Source organism: Agelaius phoeniceus, chromosome Z, assembly GCF_051311805.1.
Source record: "Agelaius phoeniceus isolate bAgePho1 chromosome Z, bAgePho1.hap1, whole genome shotgun sequence".
Classification (NCBI taxonomy): domain Eukaryota; kingdom Metazoa; phylum Chordata; class Aves; order Passeriformes; family Icteridae; genus Agelaius; species Agelaius phoeniceus.
In genome coordinates, this window is record NC_135303.1 from 42,609,275 (window position 1) to 42,633,455 (window position 24,181).

Sequence of the window (24,181 nt, forward strand, 5' to 3'; positions counted from 1 at the left end):
GAATAAAATTTGGTATATCTAGCAGAAGGGAATTTCTTTTAAGTAAGACAGGTTTTTACCAGGAAAAGCAACTGCAATAGTGTTGTTTAGATTTTTTATCTGTGCTGAACTCCAGAATTTGATCAAAAAGTCTGATCCAAAAGTCTGGAATTCATTAAGGGTAGAGGGATTTCCATGACATTAGTCATATTAGTAGAGAATTAATAGAGGAGTATTTCTAAGGGGACACAAGAACCTGCTTTCACCTGCAAGCACCTGTGATGAAACACAACACTGTATTGTAATTTTCAACATCAAAAGGAACTTGGTAAATAAGAAGATTACAAAGCAAATCATGCCTCCTTCCTTCAATCCTTTGCCAAGATTGCTGCAGGAAGTAAAACTGGCCAGCTGCAATTAGGAGTGTGAGTTAGCAATTCTTCCAACGCTAGATGGCATCAACACCCTGGATGTCGTTTGTATTTTTACTTCACTAAACCTTGAACAAAGAAAGGAGAGAAGCATCTTGCAAAATTTATTTATTTAAAAGTGATTGATATTAAACTTTTGCCAATGAGTAGGAAACAAAAGAACATGACTATGGAGCTTTCCCAGTTTTGTTGTTTTTCTCCCCAAACTGGACAAATGACCAAGCTTCCCTTTTTTAGCAGATATCTTGTTTGTCAGACACCTATAAAATACATGTAGCCTCCTCAGAAGTAGCTAATTGTTAACAACATCTTTAATGAAAAAGACAAAAATTTTAAACTTGTGTAATATCCAAACTTGTACTACCTTCCAGTCTCTTAGAAAGAGATGCATGACAATAGACCTCACAGAACTGACTGTAAACAATCCAGGAAATGTTATGTTTTGTGTCAGCATCAGTTTTGGTTACACATGGCTCTGGTACAGTCTCAGTGAGCTAACTTGCAAATATGGCAAACTTTGCACTGATGAGCAATCAATCCCAAAAACATACAGATAATCAGCTAGAAGGATACCCTGAGTCCAAGAAATCTGTTTCAAGGTAACAGACTGAAGAAAACTCCATTTCAGTTTTCTAAAAGAAGGATATGAAATTAATAAATTATCAATTGCAAATGCCTAAATACAGCAGGACTTCCAGTACCTTTTATATAGCAGACTGTAAATAATAGTTAGGAGCTATTTGGACTAAAAATTAACAGACAATACGTCCATGACAATGATGATATTCAGAAAATGGGTACAAAGGGTAGCTTCAACCTTCAAGAGGAGTATACAATATCAGTGTTCTGATTTACATTTCTCCCTGAATAAAACTCCACACATGAATATTAAACCAGAATTTCAGCAAGCTTGTTCTAAACACCAGTCACAAGAAGCAGCAGAGATGCTTCCTAGCTAACACTCTTTCCTTTCTGACAATCAAAGGTAACTTTCTCACTAAATTTTTCAGACTCAGCAAAAAAGATATTGCCACGGGTAATCCAGGAATGGAGGCAATATTGCATGGTGTTAATAAATCTTCTGATAGAAAGTAGAGCTGGATTTTATTAATCAAAATGCTAAGCTAGGAAGGATGAATTCAACTGATGAATATAGTTAATCTTCTAATTATAATATCCCAACTGGATTTCAGGGTCCCTTCCTTTTGAAGTTAATTGAAGTTTTTCCACTGATTTTAACAGAAGAAAGATTAGGATCTCTTAGCAAACTGTCTTGTTAAATTATTTCTTGTGGATTATTTCCATAATTTCAGAGAATGTACTTACAGTTAGAAATTTATGCTTGTCTCACACAGGTCCACATTTTTAAGACTGCAATGAAACAGTAAAGAAATAGCCAGAGGTTCAAGTGAAGTCACCCTACTGGCACTGCATTTACTGGATCCAGGTGACATATACTTCACCCTAACTTTAGTCAGCACTGGATCAACTTTTGTATTGGTGGACTTCAGACTTTCCCCCCACCGCTTCAGTCTATGCTTAGAAGTGTTTCAACTGCATTTCATCATCTTCCTTTCCAAAGTTAATTCAATACCTGTCACTAGTCCTAAACAGATTTCGAACATAATACAGACCTACGTATCCCTGCACAGCTGGTGAGACCTCTGAATCCTGATTCAGAGGTGCTTGGCTCCTAATTTGTGTAAACTCTTGTTTCCTTGCTGTGAGTCCAGCACAAGTGACAACTACTGCACCTTTAGTCAGCACTCACAGTGCCTGGATAACATAGGCTAGTCCTTGTCTGCATATCAACTTTGGTTTTATGATGGTAACTCAAACTGCTGGTTGATCATATTTAATCCCTAGACCTACTGCTTCTATGTTTCTTGCAACACACTATGTGACAGTGTCTGACACTAACGAGATCCAACAGCCTTTCAGTAATCAGCAGTCACACTGTATTTAAATGATAATCTCTCCACTTTCTCCATTTACAAATTCCTTTGCCCTTCCCCAGCTTCTAAGATGTGCATAAAACATCCATTTACAAATTCTCATTTATGTCTTAGCTTCACCAGTTATTAAAATATGAAGAATTTCTCACCTATGATAACATGTCAGAAAAGGCTGCACTCTAACACAGACAGAGTTAGATCAGATACCTACCCACACACTTTGGCTCCTTTGAATCCCACTGAGAGGTTCCCTGGCAGGTGAGTTTGCTGTTTCCTTCAATTTCATAGCCCTCATTGCAGATCACAAAACATACTGTCTTGTAGGAAATATCAGCTGTTGAACAGTTAATGTGTCCATTTTGAGGAGACCGAAGTCTGGGACATGTTCGAACTGCAAAGGGGAAAAAACACCAGTTCACTCTCAGCACTGAGTATCAGTGGAGTTACACTACTTTGCCCAGTTTTCAGAGGTAGGAGAGATACTGTCTTGTACATTAGTTACAGTAGTTTGTATGAATTTAGGGAATAGAGCTAGTACAGAGTAGATTTTTTCAAAGGCTTGATACCTTCCTCTTCCTAAAACATAGAATGTATGAGGTTGGGCACACACTTCCAAGCTCACCTAAGTATTGACATAAGTTCAAACTAACAGACTAACTGTGCATCTGGTACACAGTGTGCAGCCTGAGATGGTAATGCCTATTGGCCTCCAACACAGGGCAGCTGCAGGCAAATGGCACCCTGTGAAAAAGTGTGTGCTCTTGGGAGTTTCTAGTCTCCAACAACATCTGAGAACTTTTGGGGGATTTCGAACTAGCAGGCTGGTATGGGCTGAGTAAACACCAGGGAACAGGCTAAGAGCTTATGAACAGGTTAGATGACAGTGTCCCAGTACTCAGGAATTTTCTCAGGCACTCTGGACTATATTCATAGAATATAGTCATGTGAAGGCCTCAGCAAATCAGAAGAGAAGATGTTCAACATGCTGGAGGAGACAGAGAAGGAAGGAATACAAGCTGTTTTTATGGCTTGTGTAGCAGGTCCATAAGAGATGAAAAGGAACAAATCAGGTTATTGCTGATACAAAAGGGACCCTTTCAGGTGTCAGGCATGGAGACAGTCCTGGCTCTGCTCAGCTCAGAGCCTTTTTCCCTGTAATGTCTTGCAAACACTGAAAGCAGCGTGATTCCAAGGAGAATGCAGTCCTGTGCAGGATGTGTATGCAGAAAAGGAAGCAGGGAAGTGAAGAGTGATTGTCTTACAGTTTTACTACTGAATCCTGATGTTCCAATATAGCACAAAGCTGCTCTGTAATTAAGATTGATCCCAGAAGATCTGAATGATCGTAGTAAGAAAAATGTAGCAATGGCATGACCTGGGTTTATGTTCTTTGTTTCAATGTCATAACCCAAGACTCTATAGTAGGACCTATTTCCTCTGTACTGTCTTTTCAGTGCAGTTCCTTTTCAGCTAAGAGGTCATGCTCCAGGATTTGTGTCTTTGATCCCCTCCAGACAAAACTCTGAAATACATATGCACTACCTGGCCTTTGGGTCCCTCAAGGATCTAAGCTCTGCACACAAGGAGCTAAGCTCTGCTGTCTGGAGATGAGCATGTGATGATGATGATGATGATGATGATGATGATACACCAATAACCAGCTACTGGCTTTCCAACATGAGTGGAAAACTCTGATCAAAACCTGACCTCAGGTGAAGTTGGCAGATACAGTCCAGTATGTTCAAAAGAGGGATAAAAACAAGTAAGGGCAAATGGTGTGATGCCCAAAAATATAACCAAGACTGCAGTTCCCTAAATTCAGAGAATGGCTATGGTTCAAAGGAGCCACTGGAGCATTTCTAGTCCAACCTCTCTGCTCTACATTGGTCATCCTAGAGCACATTGTACTCTAGGGTTGTGTCCAGACAGCTTTGAGTATCTCTGCTGAGGGAGACTCCACAGTCTCTCTGGGTGGCCTGTTACAGTGCTCAAGTCACTCTCCCTGTAAAGAAGTTCTTTCTTCTACTCACGTGGAACTTGCTGTGCATCAGTCTCTGCCCACTGCCTCTTGTTCTTTTGCTTGGCACCACCAAGAGCCTGGCTCCCTCCTCTTCAGATACTTATATACATTGATAGGGTCCCCTCTCAGTCTTCTCCAGGCTAAACAGGCCCAGCTCTCCAAGCCTCTCATCCCTTCCCCACAAGAGGAGCTCTGTTCTCATTTGATTGTTTTCCACAGCTTCTGTTTACCTTATTGGCAGGAGGGCAACCTCTGGTGATGGGTGGTTTCAGAGAGCTGCTTCTCTGCTATGATTTGGGAAGCTGATTTTACCAATTAACCTAATCTTGCTACTGTCAGGTAGGAGGCAAAACATGATCTCCTCTATAAATGCACTCAAAGGGAAACCACCTTGGCAACCTCTCCCTTCTCCATTATTGCTTACTCTGCACACAAGTGGACACCACAAACACCTCAAACTAATTAATGGGCATATAGGCTGAATGCTGCCTCAAATGCAAGCCAGCTCTATAATTATCCCTAACTGCACAGCCTCTGAAAACTACAAACAACACATGTAAAATGATGTCTTTAAAAAAAACCCAAAAGCTATGGTGGCACCTAAGCGGAAAAAAAGTAGCAAAACTTATATATATGGGATAAGAAAGAAGGAAAAGAAGACATACAGATGTACCTATTATGTCTTTATATTAGTACTGTCTCACATTACTCTCTGAACGTATTACTACTTTTGTGCTTGCATATGCATAGGCATTCTTTAGGAAGTGTATTTAAAAACAGCCTTGAAATGCTCATTTGTGAGGCACTCTGAGCTTCAGAGTAGCTTTATAATATGCTGCATCTAGTAGGGGGAGTAAGAAAAACATATTTACAGCTGAATCTCAAATGCTTTATCCACAAGAAAGTAGGCTTGCTCTTAAAAGGTTTCTACAGAAGTAGAAATACCCAATCTGCAGTAAAAAGAAGCAAATTCTACCAAACTCTACCTACTACTTAGGAAGCCAGAATGAATTAATAGCGGTGAGGAGGCTCTTGTCAATGTTCATGTGCCTACAGAGAAGGCAGTTCCTTCACTACCTGCTGTCCAGCCATTTCTTCTGGAAGGACTACACAGCTGGAGTGCTCTTGCCTCCTCAAGTGTTTCAGTGCTCAAGCTTACTCAGCGTCTCAGCACGGTTCTGGCAGAAACCTGTACCTGAGCCCATGTTACCTCAGTCATGGTTCCAAGCATTAAACACCAGCCCATCCTCTTATCAGTAACACATTTTCCATTTCCAAAAATCCAATGAAAACAGGAACAACAATAACAGGATATTCTGCTTGCTCTGGGGTTTCTCCTAATAATTTTTTTCTGGACTAAATATGGGGTTTGCAGTATTTTTTTTTCCTGGGTCACTGTTAATTGCATGACATATGACTGCATTAATCACTTTCTAATAGCACACAGATTTTAGCTAGCAAAAGAACTGAGGAGTACTTAATGTCAAAATCCAAAGCAGTGGAAAGGGATTTTACTTCCCTCTCCTCTTCCTAATTTATGTGATAAAATACTCTTGGGATTAACAAGACAGCTATAAACCATGCCTTTGATCTTGCTCCCTTTCATAGTCTGAGTGAATTAAGACTAGCAGATCCAGCACATGTAACAGTGGTATTTTCAATTTTTTTTTTAATTTCAAGTCTTCAGGATGATGGACAACAGCACAAACAAAGCCAAGTCAAAATATATCCTTCCAGTGCTTCAAAGGATATTAGCTCAATATCAAGACAGTATCTCAATGCAGACTTTTCCCTCACCTTCCAAATTCCCTCTTAAAGATCACACTCCAAATAGACGAATTCCTTTAAATGCTCCAGCAAGATTTTCAAGTAGTAGAATCTTCCACTTCTCCATGAAAGAGAAGATAAAGGATCCCTTCTTTGTACCTGACTGCAGCTTTCCCAGATTTTTTGCACAAAGGGTGCCTGTGTGACAGAAGTTTTAACAGAGGGTGCTGTTTCCCAGTGTCCCAGTCTGCTTGAAGCAGCATGCAGTTCTGACCGCTGGAAAGTCCACAGCTCCAAATTCTGCTACTCAAGATACCCTCATAGTGCTGGCCAGCAATTGATTTTCTATTGAAACCTTCTCCTCTTGTCAGTGGAAGCTAAAAAGGAAACCTAAGATTTCTGTGATTATTTGAACAAAGTTCCTACAAATCTAAGCTGAAGTAAAATGCTATACAAAGAATATCCTGAGAGACTGATTTCTAGCTCAGATTCCTCCTTCCAGAACCAAAAGTTGCTGTTTCTTTCAGGGCTGTAGTGTTTGCTGTACTGTCATAAATTGCTAATTCCGCCAAAGATCAGTCCTGCCTTTTGCCCTGAACACAAGGTCAAGACAAGAGTTACAGAATGAGCTGATGGCTTTTTATTTCCTTCTTCCAGTGTAGCACACTAATGTCAAGGGCATTCAAGTCAAATTAAACATGCTGAACTACATCTTGTGGATGTTGAGGAGATAAAGGCTTCTACCTGGTTTATTTTTTTTTCATTCTCTCCTTGGAAGACATATGAGACAGATTTACAGGCCTGGGATTGCAGTTTTCGTTCTAAATCATCAAAAACCCAAACTCAGGCAGTTTTGTTGTAGCAAAACAAAACTCTGTTCCTATCAGAAAATCTATAAATATTTTTTTTCAGGATGCTCTTTCTTGTGTCTCAGTTTCACACCTTATTTTGGGCTGACATTCTTTCATAGTGAAATTCTAGGGTATTGTCAGTGATTCCCTATTGAAATTCCACTCAAAAGACTTCCAAGGACTCTGCTCAAGTCCCAGGCTTTCCTATTTTTGGTAAGAATAACTTGAAAGAAAGCAAAATGGAATTCTTCCATGGCTGATGTCTCCCAAGTCCAACAACCCTCTATGCTGACAATGTGGTAGATGATCTAAAACAGCCAGGTGGCAAGGTCTCACTACGTATTTAAATACTTGGTAGGATTTCACTGGATTTATACAGTGTAGATAAAAAAATTCATAGAAATTAGGTAGACAGAAGTGAAGAGAGGTTTTAGGAAGGAGTCTGTATATTCACTTGCAAAAGACTGTCCATCTAGTCAATCTTGCTCTGCTTTTTCTGTTGCAGAAGTCCTTCTTCCATTTTATAAAGGAAGGAAACAGAGTGATCGGGGTGTTAGCCAACCTTTGGAATGAACTTTCACACAGGGGTAACAGGATCAGATCTGCACAACCAACCATATAATGAATGAAGAAAACAACTGCTAAGAATGAACAACAGCAAAAATGCTTTTCAAACACATACCTCTGCAAGTAGCCTCTGATCCAGACCACTGCCCATTTGGTTGACAAAGCCGGATGCTGCTTCCAACAAGATCAAATCCTGTCTTGCATCGGATTCCACAGGCAGCATTAAAGTAATTGTTGCAGACATTCTGGACAAAGTGACCATTTTCAGGGGGCTTCAGCTCAGGGCAGTGAACAACTAAATAATTAAACAGCCACAACAAAGTGGTTACTAGCTAGAGTGCAATAGGCCCCTGAAGGAAAACAATAATTTAGAATTTCTAACTCAGCTTGCACCTCGGCATTTTTGCTGGTTTGGAATGACAGAGAGAATCTTGTACGCATTTGACATGTCCCTTACAGTACAAAACCACATTAAAAAATTGTCCCAGCACCGCATTGTGCATTCCAGGGGTTTTCTGTTTGTGGATGGAAACACTCACCTTCACAGGTTTGTCCTACAGCACGATAACCCTCCCGGCACGTGCAATCCTCAAGGGAGGTACTTCCCGGTGGAGAAGTATGATTCTCATCAGGACATGAGATACAAGTGCTGATTCCACCTGGTGAACCTTCAGGCTTGTACGTTCCTGGTGGACAAGCTTTCAGCAAAAGAAAACAGAAAGGAATCAGGACTTTCACCTTTCATCTAGCATATTTTTTCAGGTGTGTTGTTTCTACTCTTTCTACATTTTCATTTATATATTCAGTGTCACCTAGGGCAGGAGCATTCTCCACTAAAGTACTGCAGAATTCTTAACAGGTTTGAACTAATGCCTTCCAGACCTGGTGGAGTTATCTATAGTGACTGTCTGGGGACTGACATTAAGTCCATGATTAATCATCTTGAAAAGGAACCCAGTCCCAGAAGACACACCAGATTTTCACTGACAAAATCTGTGCAGACCTTATGAAGACATTCTTGATTCAGAACTGTAAAAAATCAGTTCAGACTTAATCTTTGCCATTCAAAACTACAAGATGTTTAATGCATAGAGATTCATAGTTAAAAGCTAATACAAGCCAGCAAAACTCCTGCCTTTGATTTACACATTATGGTCATATGATATATGTGATCTATATACTAGGTGTGCTGAAATGTGAGAGGCAAAAACAATGAAGGAATTAATCAAAGCAACTACTGCTTGAAGCCTTTGCACTCATTTATATTGCATTTCATATTATTAATTCTGTGCAACTGCACAAACAAGCTTTAAAAACATTCAGGTGACATTTTCTAAGGCAGAGAAAATGCACATCTCACCAGAGAACTTCAGATGGGCTTGATAGCTCTAAGCCTTACTGCTCTCTGCCTTGAATTCTTGTCTTCAGGAAATCACTGTAATTTGTGTTTCTTTCACAAGGCGTGTGAATTAGGGGAGTGACTAATCAACAGGACAACACAGCAACTGCTGCTAAAGTGAAATTTTGATTGACCACATTACCACTTGAAACAGAATGCAAAGACACTTGTAAAGCTGAAAAATGTAACTGCTAATGAAAAGTTCAGGAAATATTCTATTATGCAATAGGAACACTGAAACCTGGCCAAAAAACTCTCACTTCATTAACTTAATTGTCAGCAAAATGGCCACATTTTCTCCTTCAGACTGCAGTTCAGGCGCTGTCATTCTCTCAGCCAATTGGTACCATTTGATGTAGCTCTGAATGGGATGAAGAACTGTACAACCATAACCAGGCTCAAGTGACTCCCTCCTTACACAGTTAGTGTGCCTTGCTTGTGGAATTGGTCTCTCCTACAGAGCTGTGTTTACTGGAGCTCAGATATTCTGGCAGTATCAACCTCCTCTTTGGTAGCTATAAGACCAACTTGGTCTATTCTGAGACTTGGATGCAAAGATACCCTGCCTCTTGTCTTACTAATGAAAACCCACTGCATTCTAGGCAACTGGAAAAAAAAAACAACAAACAAACAAACCAAAAAAAAAAAACAAAGGCAAAAGAAAATCCATTCTCCTTTCTCCTCACCTGTCATGAGAGAATTGACTTTCATAAGCCAAATTTTATGGAATATACCCCCCCAAAAAATCAGCCAATATGAGCAGGTGGCACTTTCCAGAAGGAGGATGATTTTTTGGATACTTTCCAGAGAAAATACTTTTGTTGGTTTTTAAAAAAACTTTGAGTGTTTTTTTTGAAGAAAGCAACTGAGTGGCTTCCAGTTAAGAAGCAGATTTGGGTGCTGAAATTGGATTCACTAATTTGTATTTTAAACACACTTTTAAAGAGACAATGACAATGCCTATTCAGTAAGAGATATAAATACAAAAGAAAGCAATTCAGGAATGAAATAGGCAGAAAAATCCAATCAGATTTAGAGAAGGGATTTTTTAATTTTTGTTTTGGGATTTTCAGAAAAGTATTGGGAAAAAAAGTCCCTTTCATATAATTCACCTGTTCTTCCCATCCAAGACAACCTTTCTGGACTTCTGCTTCTATCCTTTGTTCTGTGCAGAAATTCCCATCTTGGACATCACATGTCTCCAAAATATTCTCTCCTGCTTTAGATGATCAGAGTACCAGAGGCATTGCTCTGAAATCTCTGAAATATTTCCATCTGGCACTTTGTGAAGGTCTCTGTGCATCCTTTTTAAAACTGTATCCAGCACAAAGTGATGAAGTGCATCCAAGAGGACACAGGAAAGAGTGAAAATTAAGCATCACAGGGGACCTGCTCTGTGACAGAGATGCCCTCCATATGCCAGTTGAAGTAAAATAGCCTTTTCTTTTCCATGTATGGCATATAAAATGACATCTAAACTAGGTGTTCCATTCCAAAAAATCTCCCCTATAAACCAACAAACCCTCAACCTAATTTCTCTCTTCCTTTCAACCTCACCCAAAATAAAAAAAAAACAGCAGCAATTTTCTCTCTGTTTTGAGAACTATGGAATAGAAGTAATCACCCATTCTGTGATGTGAACATTTTTAACAATAAACCCAGTAATTTGCTTAGAGCTTTGAATCAGTCTGGCTTTGAAGAAAATGATTAATTCTGAAATCACACTTACAATTTGCTCTTTCCAGTCAAGCAGCAGGAGGTAAACAACACTGTTAAGATCGTTATTAATGTCTCTACTGAGAAAAACATGTTTTCCCAAATGTCCTCGTTCTTTATGTATGCTTCAAATGCTTATCACTGCCTTTACAGGAAGTTGAAGTATATCCTTGGCATTTTATGTGGAATTTTCTTTAAGTCTGAATCCCTGCTAATTGATCCCACATATGCTCTAGACATATTCAAACTATGAAACTCCACACCAGTTTCATTCAGAATCTTTGCCAGAAAGCACTGGCTTACAGAGACATTTCCAAGTGTGCGAGGTCACACAGTCTATCCTGAGATGTCAAAGAGATGATTTAAGAACAGAGCATAAGCACACTGTGCATTTCCATCATTTCCATGACAGTCACAGAGGTTAGCCTGGCCACAGCTCACGTTAAAACCATCCAAAATCAGCTGTGGATGAGCAGAGCCCTGGCCATCTGCTCTAGACTGTCCACATTTGATCTAGCTAGATGGTAGATCCATCCTAGACAGCACTACAGCATGGCCCAAGTCTACACTCAGTGATGGATTCAAAGCTAAGACAGAGCCTAAGGGACAAACACATCTGAAGAGCACCTGTGGCTCAATCCATGACTGATCATACAGTCAGGAATCTTCCAGGATCAAGCAGTGTCAAATTTCATTCTAGTCACCCATATGCATTCAGCAACCAGCAAAAAACTTACTACAGGGAAAGATTATATTTTTTGGTCCTAATCTGTAAAAGTAAATTTTTTTTCAAGGTTTGGTTCCCTTTCCAGCAATGTCCAGGTGTAAAAAGCCTCAAAACAGTGTGTGAATAAACCCAGTGTAAATAAGCACCAATTTAGCACTATCAAGAATAACAAAAAGAGGGACAAATTTAAAAATAGGAAAACAATTTTAACAGTATCAGTCTTTAAAGAGAGAGGAAACTCATATGCACATTGCAAACATGATTTTGAAAACAAAAGATGTGAATTTCTATATATGTGAACCATGTTGTTCTCTGCCCAGAAGCAAGGGGAGGAGCAAGGAACTGCTTTTTGCTTAATCTAATTCTCCTCTTGAGACAGAATAGTGAACACTGAGCTACACCAGATGATTACCTCTTTGTTGGAATATATCTGGAAGCAGAGATTAGTGTGTGAACTCAAACAAGCACAAGGCCCAAATTCCCCAAGCACACAAAGATGGGTCATATTGAAGTTGTCATCAACAACCTGCTTTCATAAAAGGGTAGATATTCATCAACAATTCACACGCAGATTCTATTGTCTATACTAAGGACAGTGCACTAAATTTCTGACCAGAAATTAAAATGAAGTAATACATGGTTACTTCAGCATGCCTCCTGCCTTTTCCTCCTCACATATGTTCTCCTAGGGTGTATAACTGACCGAAAAATTGTAAGAAAATCGAGCATGTCTCTTCTGGTTTTGAACATTACTGGGCTTGATGACATGTTGGGCCACCAACAGAATGCACTTTCTTACTTATACTTAAGTTGCATATAGGAAAGAAATCACTAGAAAAGAAATACGACAGGGGTTTGCTAGAATCAAAGACCCACAGGACAGACATAAAAACATTTCGGTCAACTAACCATACTGATAGCACACCTATATGTCAAGATGTTGTTTGAAAATAAACAGTGAACGTGGAACGTTAGAAAAGGCTGTGTAAAAAAGTAAAGAACAGACTTCTAAATTCAGTAGGAATTTTATTCTGCCTTCCTACAATTATGAAATCACTGACATTTTAATCTTTATGCAAGAATTTACTATTGTAAAAGTGACAACAAAAACAAAGGTTTATTTCAGAGATTTATCAAACAATTCATATGTATTATGCACTTTGGCTTTTTCAAAACTGCAAATACTAAAGCCATCAGCAAAGTTAAGCCAACTAGCACTGAACTCCCACAATGGCATAAAGTCTCCAGTCTGGACTTAAGCAGGTGGAGATCATAGGACAAAGCGTTCATCTACTCTGTGGCATGGGATCACAATTCTTCCTCTAAGTGTACAAGTACAAATTTTAAGGATAAACATTTCTGCCTTAAAAATGTAAAACTTTCAAAATCCTGGGAGAGCAAGCAAACTCAATTCCCTCTCCAACTAGTCCAGTGCTCGAAGTCACTGAAATGGAATTATTCTTCAATTATCCCAGTGTTAAGAAAGAGGTGACTCAAACTTCACTTATTTCAAAGATTAATTTGAGGGATTTTGTATTTTTCTTCAATGCATAATTTCTTCCACTAACTGCCTTTACTAAGTAATCCCTGGCATGAACCGTTTTTTCCACACTTTATGCTAATGAAGGATCTGATTAAGGATTTATCTTTTGTGGGATATGGCAGGAATCAGCTAGGCAATATCCTGTTCTCTTCTGCATCACCCTGAGTTCTATTGATACACAGCTACTCTGATGACTGTAGTCTATAATTCTCATTTTTTCCTCAAAAGTGCAAAGCCTAAATGAAATGACACCTTCATGCAAATCTCCAATAGTCTTTGTAACTCAGCCTCCAAACACCTTCAATAAGGAAAGAAACCCTAGTTTGCCATTTAATCAAGTTGTGTTTATGATACTGTAATTATTTTTATGACATAGATTGCATGGATAGGTACTTGACAGATCTGTCCCAGAATCACAGCATACCATGAATACCTGCTCTTACTTGGTTTCCTGGTACTCACTAAAAATGATGGAACCCTAGGTTACGGAATCTCCAGATACTGGACATGGAGATTTTTAGTTGTGTGGATCCTAGACCTAACATATGATTCCTTGTGCTTCTAGTAATTTTTTGGAAGTTATGTGGAAGATCTGAAACCAAAACCTCAAATTAAGTCACATTTATGTCCTTGAAGAACTGCAGTCTGAAGCTGTGGGTTTTCCCTTCCACTCCTTTACTTCACCTATTATTGCTATGCATTGGCAACAGTGGAAAAAAAAAAAAAAAGAAGTTGTCACTGGAGCCTTCAAGTGTGCAAAAAAAAGTGCTCTGGTAGCTGTATTTGCAAATAGTCATGTATTAGATTTGCCACCATGAATAGATCTGACTATAAAACTTATTTATTTTACGAATTGGGAATTAAAATTTTAATAATTAAGGATATATGGATAAATTCCAGTACAGTATTGTGCTACATTTTTCTACTTTCATATCTGCATCTCTTAACATGACAAAGTACTGCATGATCAGATTCATCTAAGGCCAAGCACTCCCTTGCTTAGAAGCAGCAGTAGGAACAAGGGGCTAGTATGAATTTCTTTTGACAATAGCCTGCCAAATAAAATGCACTTTACAATGACAAGCCATGGTGTTATGTAGGAAACGGAGATCCCATTCCACACCAACCAGTCAAAGACTTCTTGGGATGTCCTACAGTACCAGCATACAGTGTCGCTCATACAACCTCCTGCCTCCAAAGCTCCTGCTGCTGCTGCTGCTGCTGCACACTTTAAGTGTAAGCGACCTCTGCAATGGAAGAACATGAATTACATATGGGAGGCCACAGCTGCATGGAACTACCCAGACCTCCGCCATCTCTGTGTATTTCACAGTGACATCTCTTGGCTTTTGCTGCAACCATCTTATGAGTCCTTCTCAGCTTGGGCCAGTAGGATTACTGGCCAGAGACCATCACGGCCTCTGAAATATATTTTACTGCACCAGCACATAAAGATCTTTAAGCTTGCTTCTCTAAGACTTTCCACATGATGGGTCTTTATTATAGAGATTACTTCCAGAAATTACAGCTTTTGTTGTCACCTTTATTATGTAGGAAGATGTTTTTTCTTAAGATCTTCTGTATAGTAGGTTTGTCAGGTTGCCCACATTGTGATTATGAAATGCCTTTAGAAAGATAAGGAAAAACAAATCTAAACTTTTGGCAGATGCAGTAATCCACCTTTCTGCAGTTTGCAACACGTATGATGCTTCAAAATACCCTCAAACAAAACAACAAACAAACAACAACAACAACCAACTAAACAAAAAACCAAGGTAGGAGCATGCTAGGATTACAAAAAACAGGCAAGGGAGTGGCTTTAGTTAAACATTTGACATGTATGACTTGTACAAAGACTGCAAAGGAAAACCCTGAGCTTGCCTTTATGTGTAGGGATCAGGGAAGGATTTCTAAATTTTAGCATGTTCTCCAGCTCTTTAATATCTCCTATTATCCCCAGCATGTGCTCTGCATTAATTTCAGATGGCATTGAACCTGCTCATCCATCTGCACTTTGTCAGTATTTTTTAAGCATCCTTCTCAAAGCAACATGATTAGCAATTTAACAAGCTAGATGTCTCTGGTCTTATTTGATTTATTTTCCTCCATCTCCTTAGTAGTTCTACACATTTTCTCTCAGGCAAAGGCAGCAGGCTGAAACAATTCAGAAGTTTAGCCGGCTCTACATGATACATAGGGGATGGTTCATTCAAACAATAAAGTTGAGGTTGCATACAGCAAAATTGAAATATTCCACTGCCAAGTAGTCTGCAGAATTTGCTACAACACTCTGAGATGATTTAGCTCTAGATTTTTAAGCACTTCAAACAGAGTCATAACAAACTTTCAGAAGAAAAAACGTTTTCTTGATAAAAATGAGAATCTTGGATCCCCTCCCACAGGGCAGAATATGTTGCCTGGAAGGAGATCCAATCGTTGGGTGAGCATCTCATCCTGCTGCTGCAAGCATCCACAATGTGGAGAACAATCTGCCTGCTTGAAGAATATAAGCCCAGGAGGCATCACAGCTTGTAAACGTTAGGATGCAATGAGAACCTTCTCCACAGGGAGGTCTGGCTGTGCTGAGCATCTCTGGGTAGGCTTGGGGCCAGCACATTCACACAGGATTACTGCAAAGCAACGACTCTGAATGCCAAACACCCTCCTTGGTCACAGCACCAGTATTGACAATATAGAGGACATCCATTTATGCCCACTTTTAAAACTTTTTTTAAGAAGGCCAACTATTACATGTTACAAGCAAGATGAGTGCCTCAAACAGATTCATACTTGATCCACTCTTGCATTGTAAGAACACAGAGCAGTGAGATGTATTTTATGTGTTTTACAATCCTAAAAACAAAGACTACTGATAGAGGTTACTACATATACTTTTACAGGTTACTTCTCTTTTTGTTTCAAAGCATGTGGCTTACTTAAGAATGAGAAAAAAATTCCTGATTCCATGCACTGTAACTTTAAAAGAAGTCTACTTATGCTTCATTCAAACTACAAAATCACAAGATAGATCCTGACAACTTGTATAATATCTATATACAGAAGTGACCTTCAGGTACGGAAGTGAAGCTCTTTGGGTTTAAGTGTCAGTGCATTTCAGACAGTTACAGGTTTGCTGTTTGCATGGACATAAAATCCAGCCTTGATGATACATTGGAGGAGATGCCCAAACATACACATGCCTATCAGTGACAGATATCAGTTCATACCAGCACTTCTGATTTTAAAACTTGAATACTGATTTATGTCCTCATGTCCCCCTGTATTTCTAGAAGTTATCATGCTAAAAGTGTAAAACTAATTCCAAAATTACAAAAAATTCTTTCTAGGAAATGAATTCAGTTAATATTGTTAAGTTTGCTAAGCAAATAAAGATTATGTATGAATTCATTTACATGCAAGTGAAGTTTTTTTTTTGTTTAAAACTTCATGCAGAGTGAGACCCTTATAGAAAAAAGGGGAAATACAATAAATTCTGAAAATGCTTTGCTCAGAGCAGCATTGCTATACAGTGGGCTTCTCTGGACATGGTCTTTATCATAATCACAGACACACATTCCTCAGCAAACCTTGATCACTGCTGATGTGATAGCACATGCTACTCTAAATACTACTGTTCTAAGTGCCCTGGATGGCATCCTGCTATTTAAATATACAAACACTGAAAAGGAGCTTTGCCATCCTGTACTAGCTGCACTTGTTTGCCATTTTGGTACTGTTGCTGTGAAGTTGCACATTCTTTTTTAGAACAGCAAATTCAAAAAAACCCAACAAACTGACTGACTGATGTAAAGAAAATTCCATTAAAGAGAATCCAAACATTTTGTTTCATTTGTGCTACACATAGATGAGCAAATACCTGCTTGAGAGATCTAGTATCTCTCTTTTCTGAAGGCACTGGAAGCCCAGGGTTCTCTAGGCCTGGTCTAACCATTTTACCATGTATGAAATAATTCTACTTGTCCTTTCATCCTTTCACAAAAGGTTCCGGGTAAAGAAGGAAAAGAGAAGGACAAGAAGAGGACATGTTTGCATCAACCCATCACGTGCCTCCCTAACAGGAAGGACTAATAATCAGCAACTAGGTGCCTAAAGGGCTAAAATTATCCCTAGGTCAGATCCCAAGTGATGGCTGTTACATATGGAAGAGTTGAAAAGCTCCACTGGGCTGTGATCCGTGCTGCTCAGCTAACTGCTGTGCGACCTAGAGGCACACACTGGGAAACAAGAAATAGATTTCCTTTATCCACAGCTTGAAAGAGGGATAACTTGGCAAGAGAGGAGTCTGAGCTGGGATGAAAAACCCATTCTTTAACAATTAATGTGCTACACCCAGAGGAATGTGAACAGAAGTGAGAATCTCCTCTGCCTGCCCCTGGGAGTTGCTGAAATTACCACAATCCAGCCAGCAATTGCTCAGGACAGCCTGCACTTTCGTCCAGAAGCAGGGAGCAGGAGTCTCATGTTACAGCTAACTCAACACATCACCTTCTCCTGGGATTGCTCAGTTTAACAAAATAAGGGAGAAGGGTTTAGAAGCTGACAAAGCATGCATCCCAATCCCCACAACACTAATAGGTTACTGCAGGGAAGAACATGCCTGGTGGTTCAAGATCCATTTCCACTATGTTCACCAACTCAGCAACTTGAAAAGTTTTGTGTTCAGTGATTCTTGGGACTTAATAGTAACCAAAACTTACTCTCTGCTCAAACTCAGTGAGCAAACTGGTTTTCCTGAAAAGAAGAAGTTGTGTAGGGAATCCAGGAGTAGTCAAGAGATTCTCAGATTTTCTCATTCTCATTGATACAAAAATTGTGAATTGTCTCTCTGGCAAAATATGAACAGAGCCCTGTATGTTCCTGAATAATTTTGCTACCCTAATATGAAATACTCCTTTTCTTCTTTTGTCTCCAACACCCACTCCTAACAGCTTCTGGTGCATATAATCCTGGGGTTAAAAAAAAACCAAACCAAAAAAAACCAGATACCTATTTCTGCCTCCTTTCTCTGCAGATCAGAGTAGTGCCAGTGCTCAATCACAGATGGGGAATGCAGCAAGTAAAAGTTATTATAAACAGGAAAGAGAAGCTATTTCTGCCAGACCCTCAATAAACTGTCACTACTGCATTAGGTGCCAAACTTGGCCTCATTTCCGCATCCCTTATTTTTATCATTAAATATACTTTTCAACAACAGTGATTATACTCCTATTAAGTAACATTTCTGAGCACTGAAGATATAGCACATGACTGTGCAGATGGAGAACATATGTCACTATTTCCATGTTTATTTACTTAGTAGCCCAGGGTAGGAAACAGAGCTTTTGGTTAACTTAAGACTGCTGGAGGACATGCAATGGCTCAGGCCAGTAATCAGGCCATAAAAAGTGGTGGTTTTGCCAATTATTTTTTTACATATTGTGAAACTAGCCCAACTATTCCTGCATAGAGTTCAGTAAGCTGTTGTAATCTTGATATTATAGTTCCTACTTAATTCCTGGAATCACCACTGATACTCCTGATTTAGCGTGAAAAATGCCATAAATCCCACTCCCCATTCCTCAAGCAAAACTCTTATGGAAACTGACAGGATTCCTTGAATTCTTTTAATATTTTCCAAATACGTATATCAAAATAAAGTCTTGTTTACTGAAAGCCAGAGCACTGAGATAACAACTATGTCAGTATGCTCACTACTAACTGCTGCTTGCTCAAGAAACATTTGGAAAACTGACTGCTTTTCACTTCATTTTCTCCAGTTGTCCTTGTCCCCCCCTCCCCCCATTCCTTTGCAAGATATAAAAGATGTCCTTAAGAACAGATCTGACCCTTGCTAAAGCAGTATCTACTGCAGGAAGAGGGTCACTGCAGATCTGAATGGAAGAAAGTATTTTTAAATACTAAGTACTGTGGCTGTCAACAAAGTGAACATTACTGCTGCAAATTAAAGGGATGAAATATAGAAAAGATTATGTTGCAGTACCTTAACCAAATACACAGCCTCAGGCCTCAGTCTAACACAGCTTCCTTCTCTGAAGAACTGCCATTTAAAACATTTCTGAACCATGCTTTTCATCCCCCACTGGACAGCCACTCTTCAATGACCTAATTTTCTGCAATGCAGGAATCTTCCTGTAAAGAAGGAATCCCAGGGCAGTAAGGCCTACATTTCTAAGGCCCCTATTTTACTATCAGTGTTGATAAAAAGTGCTAAAGTAGCACCTGTAAGATCCAAGGACTTTACTGAAGAGCAGTTGATTAAACTAGAATGACCCCCCCTGTGGAAGCTGCCAGAAAGGGAGCAGAGAAACATCAGAGTGAGGTTGTCTCAGGAACTGTCAGGCTCTCAACCTCTCTGCACATTTAAGTGAATCTGTGCTCTGTGTCTCACTTCTCCATCTTTTTCTCTGCTTGAAAGGTAATTTTTCCACCTTAAAAATGCAGAAACTTGTTCTCTTTCTAAAGGGCAGCGAGATTCTTTGCATGTTTTGGGAGAAAAGGACTACACTTCTAGTCCTACCTTCCCCTTTAAATACATGCTCTCTTTCTAAACTCTTTTGCCATAAACAAGACTATACACATCTTCAGAGATGGAGAATAAGAAAGAGGGAACACTCTTAGCAGCAATCTGAAGCAAAAAGGAAAAAAAAAGGTAAGTGGCAAAAATTATTAAATCACTGCTCAACGGACCCAAGACTCAAAATTATCAAATCACAGAGTTTTAGCTAGAAAATCTATTTCTAAATAGCACTTGATTCCAAAGAGTTATCTTCACAACATAATTAATGGTATCTACAAACGTCCCATTTTTTCCTGAGATGGAGCCAAATTCTTAGCTAGTTGCTTCTACTTTTGCAGACTGTGAACCAGTGAGGGTGCAAGTGACATTTTATAAACTACCACTCTGATTATGAATGCATAAGGCACTGCACTTTCTATTTCAATGTAGGAGGCCTCCCAAAAATTACCTTAAAATATGAGAATAAATCAATCTCTAACATCACTGGGAGTGAAATTCAAGATGTTAGAGACAGCTTTGTGAAACATCACATTCATAGACCTTGAACTTACTACCATTAATACTTGCCTGTGCTACAGCCTTGAGGCAAAAACCAGACAAGTCACAGCTGTAATCCATCACCTCCATCTGGAGGGATAAGTAGGTAAAAAGAAGCAGGGGAACAAGAAGGCAATAAGGTCCTCCTCACAGGCTCTCAAGAGTGCAAAGTTGCCATCTTGTCTGAGACAGAGGGGAAGGTGCCCAGGCAGTGGATTATAAAACGCTGTTGATGGTGAAGCACTATCTGAAGACAGCAGAATCCTGGAGGTGGGCAAAGCAAGATGCCTCACTTCTTAAGCTGGAATTGAGGGCCATACACATGCTCTTGGGGCCACAGGATAGCTTATTACTGCTTCTAGGCCAAACTCTTCTGGCACTTGGGCTGGGAGAGCCATTACCATGGGTGAGTTTTGTGCCCTTCACTACAAGAAAGACACTAAGGCACTGAAGTGTGACCAAAGAAGGGTAGCAAAGATGCAAAAGGGTCTAGAGCACAAGTAGCTGAGGGAGCTGGGCATGTTTGGCCTGGAGAAAAGGAGGCTCGGGGGGGGGGGGGGGGGGGAAATTATCGCTCTCTACAACCCCCTGAAAGGAGGCTGTAGCCAGGTGGGGGTCAGCCTCTTCTAAATAGCAAGTTATAGGATGAAAGGAAATGGCCTTGAATTGCACCAGGGGAAGTTTCAGTTGGATACTGGTAAAAAATTCTTCACCAAAAGGTTAAGAAAGTCAAACATTGGAAAAGACTGTCCAGAAAAGTGGAGTCATCAACCCTGGAGGTATTACTAGATGTGTAGGAATGGTGCTTAGGGACATGGTTGAGTGGTGGACCTGGCAGTGTTAAGTTAATGGTCAGAATCAATGATCTTAGTGGTAGCAGTTACATGATTCTATGAGTATTGAAAAGGAGTATCACTGCTAAGTAGTGAAAAAGGTAGGCATGATGTGAACCCTCAGCTGCTGTTACACTAAAGAGATACTGGCAGAGGGTCCCTCAGTGTCCGAGGCAAGTAAGAGCCTTCTCAATTCAAATTTTGATCACACTACTTCTGTTCTCAGGGGTTTGGACTGTGAGCACAAGTTGAGCTACTGGTCCACTTTAAAAGCCACACATGAACGCAGCTTGGCTACTCTCACTGATGAAATCAAGCGACTAATGAAAACTAAGTGTCCTTGCCTCTGTGCCATGACCTAACCAGAATGCCTACCATGACTTGTGCCATGACCTAGCCAGAACCCGTGTGCTGCCACTGGGACAATTTTTTAGTGTTTTTGGCCAACCAGGAAGAATATGGGTGCTCACAGAAGCACCATGTTTCAAAAAAGGTGTTGCATTTCATAAGGCATTTTGAATTTCCATTCAGAAATAAAAGAGATAAAAATTTATATATGTGTTTTACTCCTCTACAATTCACAATGACATAAAAACTCAAATGTAGGGATTTGCAAGTGACAGCATATTTTGCTAAAAAGTTGAGGCAAAAGCTTAGATTCTAAAATGTGGGAAAAATTTGCATTTCATGTGATATTCTTTGCAAGCTGACAACAGAAATAGGCCTAAGAGATCAGAATATGCTTAGGCATACATATGAATGCCTCTGTGAGACAGAAAATAATGCAAGTCCAAAACAAAACACCAGCTTAAGAACATGTAACTCTTCTGGTAAATGACTATGATGCTTGGCAAGCACTACTTACATCCTGTGCTGACACCATGACTCCTCAGAACAAGGCCACTCAGCCTCCCACTTTCTTCCTTGTATTAGAAAATCTTAGTCCTGTGAACTGAGTTACCTGACTGACTTTTGCAGTATTTCACACTCCTGCAAGAAAGCCCCTCTTCCATACCTTCTTTCTTGGGACTCAAGGCACCACTGTGTCACAGGAATAACAGATGCAGAAGATTCAGACAAGTTACCTACTGCATTTAGCTTTCCCAAAAGCACTTCCTCCCTGGACTGGACTCCCCAAAGTGAGCATACACAGTGTTGCTGATGTCAGATGGACTGGTCTCGACTGCTAAGATGCTAAAGTTATTGCAGCAGCCTTTAGCAGACTGGCATTCCCATGCCTGCACAGGCTTCATGGTATGTTCTGAAGTCAGCAGGAGGGCAATGTGTGAAACAAGGCATAGAAAGACAAAACACAGTAACAGGCCAGTGTTTTCTTCCAGAGCTCCAGATATTTTTATACAGGCATAAAACTCAGAATATATGTCTTTAAATTCATGTGACTTAGGGTATTCCCAGCCCATCATTGTAGGTGCTTCTGTGTTCCACCAGAATACTGCCTCTATCTCTACACAGCTTCTAATACCACCTATGTATATTTCTAGGTATGAATTGTTCTAGGGGAACAGAGTTAGAATGCAGAAAAAAAACCAAACTGGAGCTGCCATAAAACCAGAAACTGGAGCTGACATGGAGCCTGACAGTAGTCAGAGCAATGCTATACTCTCAATTAATCTGTGAAGTACTAACCAACATACAGCTTAGAGTTACTGGCAATAAGTTTTGAAAAAAAAAGACATACAGTACTAGTAGCCTCAATGTAGAAAAGTTCTTGTACTTTATCTTCTGGAATTTTTGAGAAACAAACCACACGCCACAAGGAGATGGCAATTTTGCTTGGATACTTACTAGCATTTGCATTTACAAGGGAACACCCTTTCTTTGAACTTTTTGGGGGCAAAAGTTCCCCCTCCACCCTTTTTTTTTTTTTTTTGTGTGTGTGTGTGTGTGTTCAGAATGTTTCTTTTGATGTCAGAGGAGAAAACCCCCAGCAGATTTTTGTTAATGGCTAAGAGAAGGAGCCAGTTCTTAAGTTGTTACAATAAGTGCAGGTCTGTATAAAATCAGCACATCTGCCCATACTGACACAGATAGTACATTTTTGCCATTTCTCTATGCTTTACACTGCTTAAAACCTGCAATTTAGTCCCTAATTTTATTGGGTTTTGTTTCAAATCTGTCAGGTCCAAATTGTATCTATAAGAGATGGCTATAGACTATATACTAGGCTAGACCATATATTTAACTACATTATACTCACTTATGTAACATCAGCTTCTCAACTCCCCACCAATCCATTCAACTCCCCACCAATCCAAGGTCCATTCATTCTTCCTACTCTTATTGACTAAAACATTTCCTATTCAATAAATTTCAGACTAGGGAGAAAAAATTTAACTTCTCAAACTACAGTCAGGTGTTAGTTTTACTAAAACATCTGCATTGGAATTGTTGAGTTGCTGCTCTATCTTTGTTTTGCATGGTTACAAACTAAATCCTAGGGTTTTCTTTTTCTGCCAGAGTTGAGTTTAAAATTCAAGGAAGACAAGTTACATGCTACAGAGTTACGAAAAAAATACTATAGAAACATTGCTACCCCTATTAGCTATTGTGTTACTTACAATTTTTACTTTAGCAACAGAAAATTTATATAGTTGATACACAAGGCGAAGAACCACTTAGTTCCAAAGACTTGATCCAGATCTCAATGATTCTAGTGGAGATATGCTTATCCACTTCAACCAGCCTGTCAAAACTATGGATATGGTGAAAACCCACCAGCAGCTTCATGTGCCATTTATTTATGTGAAAAATTTGTACCAAACTGACTGAGAAAAGATCCTTTTTTTACAATTTTGCAGGTAAAGCCCCTGCAGTTAGATGTTAAAACTCATGCTTGTCTTTTTTTTTTTTTTTTTCCCATGGAGAGCTCAGGGTCTGACTCTAGAGTTTGTTAAAGAGTTTTTCTGGTGGACTAAATCTTGACTTAAATTCACTGCCAGAAATGCCTCATTTTCATAAAGCAGGTTGTATAGATGCAACGAACTGCTTTGGTGTCAGAAGTCACCTAAAATAACAACAAAGCTACTGTAGGATCATGTAGCAATCTTCATCTCTATCAATCATTCATACAAAACAAAAAAAACCCACAAAAACTCAACCAAAAACTCAACATCGTCAGCATATTCCTCATCTCTCCTGAGATGAAGAATATGCTGACAATATATTTTAAATTTTCAATCCAAAGGAATTTATCTCTGTGGTGTGCTACATTTCAAAAAATCTTGCAGCATCCACTTAAGTTTTCCCCTCAGCTTTGCTTTGCTTTCTATAGCAACAAGTAGGAGAACCTCTACCTAA

General features: G+C 39.5%; 1 protein-coding gene across 1 annotated transcript in view; it reads right to left on the bottom strand.

Moving 5' to 3' along the window:
* Positions 1–24,181, bottom strand: part of SVEP1 (sushi, von Willebrand factor type A, EGF and pentraxin domain containing 1) — a 115,484-nt gene that overhangs the window by 70,994 nt on the left and 20,309 nt on the right. Inside the window, exons 4-6 of the mRNA XM_054651726.2 lie at positions 8,110–8,268; positions 7,686–7,865; positions 2,577–2,756 (exon numbers count right to left, since the gene is read on the bottom strand). Of these exons, the coding sequence (XP_054507701.2) occupies positions 2,577–2,756; positions 7,686–7,865; positions 8,110–8,268 (519 nt within the window). The remainder of the gene's footprint in view (positions 1–2,576; positions 2,757–7,685; positions 7,866–8,109; positions 8,269–24,181) is intronic.